Source organism: Procambarus clarkii, chromosome 68, assembly GCF_040958095.1.
Source record: "Procambarus clarkii isolate CNS0578487 chromosome 68, FALCON_Pclarkii_2.0, whole genome shotgun sequence".
In the NCBI taxonomy this organism is placed as follows: Eukaryota; Metazoa; Arthropoda; class Malacostraca; order Decapoda; family Cambaridae; genus Procambarus; species Procambarus clarkii.
The window spans coordinates 15113904-15126224 of record NC_091217.1 but is presented as its reverse complement, the minus strand read 5'-3'; the positions used below and the strand labels follow the sequence as shown (position 1 = coordinate 15126224).

The window sequence follows — 12321 nt, the reverse complement described above, 5'->3', positions numbered from 1 at the left end:
CTTGCCACCCGCCCATAGAAGCCGGGAGACTCCCATGTGTGTCTACGCTACCCACCCACCCAATGTATACCCACATATTGTGTAGTGGGTGTATACCCACACTTTGTATAGAGGTGGTATATGTATTACCACTCATCTGAGTAGTAAGTGCCACGGCCAGCTGATCATCCCCCCAGCCTCCAACCGCCGCCCACCCTCCAGTCTCCACCCGCCGTCCACCTTCCCGCCCAGCGCCCGCCCATGTCGCAGCTCTCAACAGATAGCCAGGCTTCTCCAAGCCAAGATGAGCCATCAAGCAGGGATAGACACGGTAGGTGTCAGACGTGTGACAGGGTATGCTATATCCGGTTGAGGGACGATAATGTGCGCTTTCATTCCAACAACTGAGTCAGGTGTTTGGGTTCTGGGCGCCCTCCCAGGGAGAACACCAATCAACAGACCACACCGCCCGTAAGGCAAAACACCTCCCAGACCTTCATTCGCACAGAAAATTTATTAGAAGCTATCAAAGCAACATCGACCAGAACTTTGCAAAACATCCCTAAAGCAGCCCGCCCCCATGCAGCAGCCAAATTATCTGCCTTCCTGAGAAAGGTCAACGACTCTCCTGGAACGACCCAAGCATGGCACAACCTCCTAATGTTTGGCAACATATGTCTAGGCACCCCTGCAAGGAGAGACAAAACCTTAGCTGCCTCAGTCATCAAAGCTATAAATGATTTTCCCAGGGAGGACAACCAGGTGCGCCTTCCCACTCGCGCGAGAAACACCCACGGCAGGAAGAGCAACAGTGCCATATCCGAGACATCAAAAATCAGAACATCAGTCACCAAGAAAATAGAAGAAGGAAACACTATTGGCGCAATACGAGTCATCACCAGTGAGGACTCAATTGCCGACAGAGATGCCGCAACAGCTCAAGCCCTAAGGGAGAAACACTCACCCAGGGCTCCGCGTGAGGACGACATTGTACAAGTGGGGGTTACCGGAGCAGAACCTCTCTGGGTGGCTGAATCTGTGGTCCATAAAGCAGCCATGTCCTTCCCGACAGGATCAGCAGGTGGGTTCACAGGACTAAAACCCAACCACCTCAAGCAAATGCTCAACCCTGCACTGGGTGACATTGCAAAGAACCTCTTGGTGGAACTAACCAGATTCACCAACACATGTCTAGCTTGCAACATACCAGCGTCCATAAGACCTATCTTTTTTGGAGCATCTCTCTGTGCTCTAAAGAAAAAGGATGGAGGGATCAGGCCAATAGCTGTGGGCAATTCTCTCCGGCGTCTCGTTGCAAAAGCAGCTGCAAGAACAGTTAGTGATGCAGCGGCCAACATGCTGAAGCCAAAACAGCTCGGGTTTGGCATTCCACAAGGGTGTGAGGCAGCAGCCCATGCAGCTCGAGCCTTCATCGCCAACATCACAGACGAAAAGGCCCTTATCAAGCTAGATTTAAAAAATGCCTTCAATTTGGTGCGGAGGGATGCTGTACTCCGTGCGGTTCATAGTCATTTCCCTTCCCTCTACCCTTTTGTACATTCATGCTACAGTATGGATCTTAAGCTACTTTTTTGCGAACATGAAATTGACTCGCGAGAAGGCGTCCAACAGGGTGACCCCCTTGCTCCTCTCCTTTTCTGCTTAGTCATCAAACAAGTCACAGAGGTCCTGTCCAGCGAGCTTAACATCTGGTTCTTGGATGATGGTACCCTAGCTGGTTCCCAAGACTCCCTCCTGGAGGACATCAGAAAAATCCAGGAGCAAGGTGCAGTTTTAGGCCTCACCCTGAACCCTTCTAAATGTGAAATAATATGTTCCAACCAGGGCATCGTAGAGAGAATAGAGGGTCTTCTGCCAAATATCCATAAAACTAAACCTGAAGACAGCACACTCCTAGGAGCTCCCCTGGGGTTGAAAGCCATCGATGAGGTCCTTGATAAGAAAATCGCCGACCTTAAGGGGATGGATGGGAGGATTGAGGATATTGATGCTCATGATGCACTCTACCTCATCACCAGATGTCTGTCCCTCCCCAGGTTAACCTGTTTTCTGAGGTGTTCACCATCTTACAGCAGCCAAAAACTAAGTGAGTATGACCGGTAACTGAAATCAATGCTAGAAAAAGCCCTTAACCTCTCTCTCGATGACCTACAGTGGAAACAAGCCTCTCTTCCCGTAAGACTTGGGGGCCTCGGAGTTCGAACAGCAACGCAAATCGCTGTTCCAGGCTTCCTGTCCTCCTTATCAGCATCCGACAACCTTGTGAAGGAAATTCTACCTGCCCACTTACATCAGCTGGCAGGTGTACATGATCCCAATTTTACACGCTGTGCCACAGAGTGGGCCTCTCGTGCAGGCCAATCACCTCAACCACCATCCCCAAAAGCCCACAAGCAATCCAGCTGGGATGGCCCCATTGTAGACCAAGTTGCTGCAGAGTGCCTGGGTGCTGCAACAACACAACACGACATTGCTCGCCTCACAGCAGTAGCAGCACCACATGCAGGGGATTTCCTGTTACCAACCCCAATGTCAGCAACTGGCACGCGTCTCACACCACACGCCCTCCGAATTGCTGTGGCCCTCCGCCTTGCTGCCCCAATCCACACTAGATATAGGTGTATTTGCGGCGAGGTGGTGGCTGACAGGTTAGGCCACCATGGCCTACTCTGCCAAAGCACAGGGGGATGGCACTCAAGGCACAGTGAAGTTAACGACATCATCAAGAGGAGCCTCACCACAGCTGGATGCCCAGCTGAAAGAGAGCCCCGTTACCTAACGCCCCGTAACTCTGATGCTCTTATTGGTCGCCCGGATGGTATCACAGTGAACCCCTGGAAGAATGGCAAGCAGTTGGTATGGGACTACACGTGCGTATCAACCCTGGCTAACACCTACATTAACCTCAGTGTTGCACAACCAGGTGGCGCTGCCACCCACAGGGAAGTAGCCAAATCCTGTAAGTATAGAGAACTGGATCACCACTACAATTTTGTCCCCATTGCTTCTGAGACACTCGGCGCCTGGGGTAAAAGTGCTACCAGTTTTTTGAAGGAACTGGGTTCTAGGCTCATTGAAACAACAAAGGACCCAAGAGCTGCAAGCTTTCTTTTCCAGCGCCTCAGTGTGGCGATACAGAGGGGAAATGCGCACTGCATCCAGGGTTCCTGCCCGCCATCTGAGGAGCTGGAGGAACTCGACAACCTATGATAACCATCTTTGTAACCCATATGTAACTCCTTTTTTGTAACAAAGTTCAAATAAAGTAAATATATATGTGTACATACAAAAGAATGGGGGTGGTAGGAGAAGATAATATTAGTGTTCAGTGAGAAACCACAAGGTCTCCTCTGAATACTTTTTATTTTCTTCTCCGAGGCTATGGGTCCCCACATTGGCACCAGAGGTGGTACCCTCACAAACCCCTATATATATATATATATATATATATATATATATATATATATATATATATATATATATATATATATATATATATATATATATATATATACATATATATATATAATATATATATATATATGTATATATATATATATATATATATATATATATATATATATATATATATATATATATATATATATATATATATATACCACCTTTTGGGTGGCTTAATCTTTATCAATCAATCAATCGTAAGTTTTATATATATATATATATATATATATATATATATATATATATATATATATATATATATATATATATATATATATATATATATATATATATATAATTATTAGTATATTTTGGTAGCAGTCTTTCCTGTAGACATATGTTATTAAATATGACCGAAAAAGTAAGATTAATAATTCTAACACAAATTTTCTTGATCTTTCTTATGTTTCTTTTCACTGTTGATGGTAATTGAAAAATCAATTCTCCAAAATTCATTTTTATTTCTAGTCTGACGCGACACTTGAGCGCGTTTCGTAAAATTTATTACATTTTCAAAGGCTTTAGTTTACACACACACAACTATAACTGAATAGAGCTTAAACATCTTCGATTTTTTTACTTGCATTTGGGTGAGGTGATGATACGGCCCTATTGGGTCGCAACTGGGGTTCTTCTCTGATGTTATTAGAGTTTGGGTATCCGGCCCCAAGTTAGTAGTGGCTTTCAAGGGGTGTGTTCCGTAACGCAAGTAAATTAAAGGGGAAGGGATTCAAATACACTAATTTAAATATATATATTAACCACCACCATAAATAAATATCTCAGTCACTCGCTGGGACTATAACTACACTTATATACAATAACTTGTCTTCCGCCGAAGACACAGGATGCTCTACGGTGCTCAAGATGAGTAGCCCTGGTTCTCTTCTCATGGCCTCACGATGAATCCTTTGATTCTCAAGGCGAATCTACCCCGGCCACAGGCCAGCCAAATCACAGTCCCACTGGGTGCACCGTCGTGGAGGCCTTCAACCACAAATCCAGCCTGTAGCTGGCAGGTTCCGATCAGCTCCGCTGCGTAGGCCACTCCACGACCGATACTAGGGTTGTGAGCCCTAGGCAGGAGCCTTGTGTGATTCCGCTGATCACTCTCCTCTCTATAGCACCACAGTGGCTAGTCTCTTCCACCAGTCAACCCCCGGGTACGACAGAGTTCCTCAACTCTGCCACGTCACAGGCAGGCTAACACTTTCAGCAGTGTTCGTCTGGGAGCAACTCACAGCTTCTGCAGCAAACACGTGGAGAGACTATGGCTGCCTAGGGTAGACTGCCCATCGTCCAATCCAGCAGTCCCAGGTCGACTCTGTAATCAGACACGTCATCAGTACTAGGGACACCCAGGGGCACCTCACTTACAGGCTTAGACACAAACGCCCACCTGTCCACTCCATAGATGGCGTTGCTGTCTAAGCGTCACCTCATCAGAGGTCAGCAGTGGCTATGTTACGAGCTGATCAAGATGGGGAACCAGCCCCTGTGGCCGGTATATCTCGTCCTCACTAGATGGCGTCGTCCATTTGGAGGGGGTTTCGGGAGCTGACTTACAGATGGCGTGGACGTCACTGCTCCGTGCTACAACGCTGGGCTCGAGCCGAAACAGGTGAAAACAAACTTTCAACACAAGCCAGGACATGAAACAATGGGTATTGAAGGTAAGAATGGAAGTAATTGCAGAGGGCCTATTGGCCCATATTTCTTGATGCTTCTATATTGGAGCAGATTCTTGAAGTGGGTAGAATATAGTTGTGCATTAATTGGCTGTTGATTGCTGGTGTTGACTTCTTGATGTGTAGTGCCTCGCAAATGTCAAGCCGCCTGCTATCGCTGTATCTATGGATGATTTCTGTGTTGTTTGCTAAGATTTCTCTGGTGATGGTTTGGTTGTGGGAAGAGATTATATGTTCCTTAATGGAGCCCTGTTGCTTATGCATCGTTAATCGCCTGGAAAGAGATGTTGTTGTCTTGCTTATATACTGAGTTTTTTGAGGCTTACAGTCCCCAAGAGGGCATTTGAAGGCATAGACGACGTTGGTCTCTTTTAAAGCGTTCTGCTTTGTGTCTGGAGAGTTTCTCATGAGTAGGCTGGCCGTTTTCTTGGTTATATAGTAAATCGTCAGTTGTATCTTCTGATTTTTGTCTGTAGGGATAACGTTTCTATTAACAATATCTTTCAGGACCCTTTCCTCCGTTTTATGAGCTGTGGAAAATAAGTTCCTGTAAAATAGTCTAATAGGGGGTATAGGTGTTGTGTTAGTTGTGTCTTCAGAGGTTGCATGGCGTTTCACTTTCCTTCTTATGTCTTTAACGAAACCATTGGAGAAGCCGTTGTTGACTAGGACCTGCCTTACCCTACAGAGTTCTTCGTCGACTTGCTTCCATTCTGAGCTGTGGCTGAGAGCACGGTCGACATAAGCGTTAACAACACTCCTCTTGTACCTGTCTGGGCAGTCACTGTTGGCATTTAGGCACATTCCTATGTTTGTTTCCTTAGTGTAGACTGCAGTGTGGAAACCTCCGCTCCTTTCCATGACTGATACATCTTGAAAGGGCAGTTTCCCATCCTTCTCCATCTCGTAAGTGAAACGCAACACAGAATTCTGCTCAAATGCCTCCTTCAGCTCCTGCAGATGTCTGACATCAGGTACCTGTGTAAAAATGTCGTCAACATACCTGCAGTATATGGCTGGTTTCAAGTTCATGTCGACTAAGATTTTTTGCTCGATGGTACCCATGTAGAAGTTCGCAAACAGGACACCTAGGGGAGAACCCATGGCGACCCCATCTACTTGCTTATACATGTGTCCATCCGGGCTCAAGAAGGGTGCCTCTTTAGTACAAGCTTGGAGTAGTTTCCGTAGAATTTTTTCTGGTATGTCAAGAGGAGTACAGGCCGGATCACGATACACTCTGTCCGCTATCATCCCGATTGTTTCATCCACAGGTACGTTGGCAAACAGTGATTCTACGTCCAACGAGGCTCTTATCCCTGTGCCCCGTGTTCCCCGCAGTAAGTCAACAAAATCCTTTGGAGACTTCAGGCTAAAGGCGCAAGGGACATAAGGAGTCAGCAAGCCGTTGAGTCGTTTCGCCAGTCTGTACGTGGGTGTGGGTATCTGGCTGATGATTGGCCGAAGTGGGTATTCAGGCTTATGTGTCTTGACATTTCCATACGCATATCCAGGTTTATATTCCCCAATAATCTTTGGCAGGTGGAGTCCGGATTTCTTGGCGTTCACAGTTTCGATCAATTTGTTGACCTTTGCTTTCAATTCGGCTGTAGTGTCCTTCGTTACCCTTTGGAATTTAGTTTGGTCAGAGAGTATGAGGTTCATTTTCGCCAGATATTCGTCTTTTTAAGAATGACGTATATTGGCGACTTGTCACCTCTCCTGACAACTATCTCCTTGTTCTCACGAAGGCTCTTAGCTGCCGCTTTGAGCTCGGGGGACAATATGGTGCTTCTGTAGTTCAATAGCATTGAACTAATGTGTGTGAACATAGTGTGTCCAAGATCTCTTTCTCTGTTACACAACCTGGCTCTGTGTAACAATAAACCTAATGTTGTTTTTTCACAGATAAGTACACCTGTGAGTAAAAAAAATACTGTCGGCTGTAAAAATATTTATGCGCCTATTATTTAAATACAAATTTATAAAGAAACAAATATATCTGACTTATGTTTATCCTGTTTTTTGTACTATATATCCAAAGAAGTGAAATTTCAATCAGAAATGAACCCAAATTAAGACATACTGCACAATTTAATGATGATTCAAAAGAGACATAACTAACTTTACAAATCAATATGAGATCATAATGATCCATGGTTAAGATTTATGATTTAATAAGGATAATACTGGTAATAATAATTAATAATAATACATGATATAATTTAAAACCTTTATTACTGAGGTATCTCAAGAAGGACTGAAAACAGATGTTTTTTTCACCCACAGGGTTATAAACCCATGGAACCGCTTCCCGCTGAAGTCCGTATATGCCAAAACTGTTAAACTTCAAAATCCGGCAAGAAATTAATATTAGGACAATTGGCAGGACCTTTAACAAGCAGCCGGCTTTTTGTCCTTGTCGAGGCCACTAGAGAGTTAGTGGCCCTTGGGTAAATTCAGGTAAATATAAACAATAATTGTCAGTGCATCGTGTCTCAATCCTCCAAGAGACAATCATAGCCACACAAAATCTCTTAGAATTACGTAGGTAAAAAAAAATATAACATATTTGTTTACTATAAAATTGGTGCTGACTGTGGAAGTTGAAAAACATAGTTCTACTTCGAAATAAACAAATTTTATAAGAAAATACGACGTAAATAGGTGGCACAAGACGGCCAATAAATAGGTGGCACGAGACGGTCGATAAGCCCCGATGAGCCGTTGAGATTGGCTAAACCTGTAAGATGAGCAATGTTACCTTCTCTCTGATTGGTCAAGCGAAATGCTCTAGCTAGTGACATCTATCGAACCTTAAGTGAACTACTTGGAAATTGCTAATAACTGTGTGCGAACACATACCTGAATCGTACGTACGACTTTTCTTACCGAGTACTTACGAACCTTTGTAGCACACGTACTAATGAAGAAATACATGGCGCTTCGTGAATCTAGGTCCAGCTCTCCACGGGCCCAAGAGGGCGCCTTGAACCCTCACTCTGACTCCAAAGTCAAGGCCAGAATCACCAGCCTGGAGGTCCTCGCTAGAATGAATAGGTGGCCGGTCACATCGTCCTCGTGACATTTTCTAAACCAGGCAACTGCCGATGACATAGTCCGTGTAGTACAGAATCATCCCACTCCTCGGTGGTTCGCACCCTGAATTGCCGTTGACAGTGTGCCCAGATAAAACAGGAACTTGCGTGTTTCAACAAGATCTCAAGGCCTGCATCTTGACCAAGGTTGTGACCTGACCCGGTCCATTATAATGGCTGGCTTACTGGCATTTACAAGCCATCCTCAAGGACCTGACCTTCCTTAATCTCCTTGACACACCGCTCGCTACATCCAGGTGCACACTGGTAGCTAAACCACTTCAGTCATTCACTATACTCATTTTTGAAGGACTTAAAAAATTCTCATGCTAAATATATATATAATATTTTAGGTCACTGCACTGTCTCTGTTTATCATTCTGTCTGTGTCTGTTTCTCCATGCATAGAGAACATAACAAAATTTCTGAGAACTTTTTAATTTTACTATCAATAGATTTTAAAACATATTTTACAGCAGGATAATTTTGTCTGTGCATATAATTCCTAAGAATATTAATTATGAAAATCTATAAAATGTTTAACATAACTAGGATTCTAATGTTGACAACATTCACTCTAGTTAAACTATAAATTTTGAGTATAATTATTTGTAGCAATTTTTTGTATTTTAAAACCAGGTTTTCAGTATTGAAAGTAAAATTAATACTAAAGAGTCCCAATGTAACTAAGACTACGACGTTCTGGCAGGGACTTTACACCATCTACGTGGAGACGCCGCACCGTGAACGCCAGAGTGTCACCTTCGAGGTGGAGGACTTTGTGCTGCCGCGCTTTGAGGTGACGGTGAAGCCTCCCAGTTACATCCTGGCCTCTGACCAGACCTTCACCTTCACCGTGTGTGCCAAGTGAGTCACGCTGTGTTATGCTCTGTCACACTGGTCTTGTGTCACACAGGTACTGTTGTGAGATTATCCTTTTTAGAGGTAAATAGGTTACACGAAATCTCAGTCAGGAAAGGACTGAACTAGCATCAAAACCAATGCTGAGGGCAGATTATACTCTAATGACTGACCAGGGATGCATAGAGCAGCTGCATTAGTCCAAATCCTTGGCACTCCTTATCCACTGGGTCGTGGAGCTTCTGAGACCTCAGAGGGAGGTCGTCAGAGTAGCTCATAAGGTCCTTATATCAAGTAGAATTTATTTGATGTGTGCGGTCATGAACGCAGTTCAAATCCAAGTAATCCAGGCAACAAAAAAGGATCACGTTTATAACCGAAATAACGGCAAAGTCAGTTTCCTCGAAGAAACTTTCTAACTCACATGTACCTATTTTCCTGCTAGGTAACAGTGGCATCAAGGTGAAATTCTGCCCATATCTTTCAGCCATCACCGGGGATCGATCCCCAGTCCCTAGATCCTCGCATCCAGAACGCTGTCCACTCAGCCACCAGGCGCCCTAACGTCACTCTGTTCCTGTCATGCTGGTCTTTTGTCACTCTGGTCCTGTCACGCTGGTCCTGTGTAACACTGGTCATGTGTCACACTGGTCCTGTATCACACTGGCCCTGTATCAAACTGGTTATGTCACACTGGTCCTGTATCACAATGGTCCTACGTCATGCTGGTCCTGTGTCACACTGGTCCTGAGTCATACTGATCCTGCGCCAAGCTGGTCCTGTGTCACGCTGGTTCTGTGTCACGCTGGTTCTGTGTCACGCTGATCCTGTGTCACACTGGTCCTGAGTCATACTGATCCTGCGCGAAGCTAGTCCTGTGTCACGCTGGTCCTGTGTCTCTCTGATCCTGTGTCACCCTGGTCCTACGCCACACTGGTCCTGTATCACACTGGTCCTGTGTCACTCTGATCCTGTGTCACGCTAGTCCTGCGCCACACTGGTCCTGTATCACACTGGTCCTGTATCACACTGGTCCTGTGTAACCCTGATCCTGTGTCACGCTGGTCCTGTGTCACGCTGGTCCTGTGTCACGCTGGTCCTGTGTCACGCTGGTCCTGTGTCTCGCTGGTCCTGTATCACACTGGTCCTGTGTCACGCTGGTTCTGTGTCACACTGGTCCTGTATCACACTGGTCCTGTGTCACGCTGGTCCTGTGTCAATCTGGTCATGTGTCACGCTGGTTCTGTGTCACACTGGTCCTGTATCACACTGGTCCTGTGTCACGCTAGTCATGTGTCACTCTAGTCCTGCGCTACGCTGGTCCTGTGTCACGCTGGTCCTGTGTCACGCTGGTCCTGTGTCACGCTGGTCCTGTGTCACGCTGGTCCTGTGTAACGCTGATCCTGTGTCACGCTGGTCCTGTGTCACGCTGGTCCTGTGTTACTCTAGTCCTGCGCTACGCTGGTTCTGCGCTATGCTGGTCCTGTGTCACGCTGGTCCTGTGTCACGCTGATCCTGTGTCATGCTGGTCCTGTATCACACTGGTCCTGTGTCACGCTGGTCCTGTGTCACGCTGGTCATGTGCCACGCTGGTCCTGTATCACACTGGTCCTGTGTCACGCTGGTCATGTGTCACTCTGATCCTGTGTCACGCTGGTCCTGTATCACACTGGTCCTGTGTCACGCTGGTCCTGTGTCACGCTGGTCCTGTGTCACTCTGATCCTGTGTCACGCTGGTCCTGTGTCACTCTGATCCTGTGTCACGCTGGTCCTGTGTCACGCTGGTCCTGTGTCACACTGGTCCTGTGTCACGCTGGACATGTATCACACTGGTCCTGTGTCACGCTGGTCCTGTATCACACTGGTCCTGTGCCACGCTGGTCCTATGTCACGCTGGTCCTGTGTCACACTGGTCCTGTGTCACACTGGTCCTGTGTCACGCTGGTCCTGTATCACACTGGTCCTGTGTCACAATGGTCCTGCGCAGTAGTAGGGATGGCAACGCACAGGTCATTTTTTTTTTGGCCAGAGGACCCCTGTGAGATGTACGACTCACAGGTAATTTTTTTTTTTTTGGCCAGAGGACCCCTGTGCGATGTACGACTCACAGGTAAATTTTTTTTTTTTCTGTGAAATATCGCGCGTGTGAGCCAGGGTTTTCAGGTAAATTTTGTCAGTCACAGATTTTAGAAGTAAGGATTTCTTATGATGAAAATAATTTCCGAGACATAGAAGTTTGTTAAGGGCTTATGGGAGAAATTCAAATATCGTGTGTAGCGCTTTAGGGTTTCCAGGAGAACTCTACGGACATATTTCACCTGTTTTCAACTTACAAAAATCGTCTATGTAAGCCATTGTTTTCATGTAAATTTAGAAAATCACCTGTGCTGACCAAGGTTTTCAGGTCTCGTACCTCACATCACCTCCCTCCCCCCTTACCTCGCAATCTCTCGCGTCACCTTTATTTACCTTAGGCCCTGCCAGCCAGACGCTTCTTGTAGGTCGCCTCTTATCATATCTTATCTTATCTTCTCCATAATATCTGGACCGTCCCTCCTCTCTCTCTCTCCTTTCATTCAGTTCAGCTATTTTCTGACATCATATGTTTGCTCCTTTTCATTAAGCAAGTCAGTTTTACACAAATAAATCGTGTTAGTAAGCAAGTTCTAGCTCACGTTCCCTGCCTTAGTCCCCTGTCGTATAATGAATACTATCATTCCAATCCCTCTAAAATTTAAAAATAATCATATTTCAAACGTATTTCAATACAGTAATTTAGTTACCGAGATCCAGCGCTTGTCCTCCGCCTTAGCTCTCTCTCGTATCTTCGTTAATACCTATTCAAATTCCCCGAAATTTCTACCCGCTGTATTTCAGACATAGTTTAGTAAATGGAAACAATTATCAAACTCTGGCTCTTGTCCCCGGCTTAGTTCATTTATACAAGATCGTTAGTAACAGTCCAAATTCCCTGAGATTTTTACCCTCTGTATTTCAGACACCGTAAATAAGATCAAAACAGTTATCAAGCTCCAGCTCTCGTCCCCCGCCTTAGTTCATTTGTACAAGATCGTTAGTAACAGATCAATTCCCCTGAAATTTTTTACCCTCTGTATTTTCAAGCTCCGTAAATAAGATCAAAACAGTTACTGAGCTCCAGCTCTCGTCCCCACCTTAGTTCTCTTTCGTATCTTTGTAAATAACCCATCAAT

The 12321-nt window shown here is 45.4% G+C and overlaps 1 protein-coding gene across 1 annotated transcript in view; it reads left to right on the top strand.

Moving 5' to 3' along the window:
* Nucleotides 1–12321, top strand: part of LOC123774736 (murinoglobulin-2) — a 308702-nt gene that overhangs the window by 75027 nt on the left and 221354 nt on the right. The window contains 1 exon segment of the mRNA XM_045769279.2: nt 8958–9115. Within this exon segment, the coding sequence (XP_045625235.2) occupies nt 8958–9115 (158 nt within the window).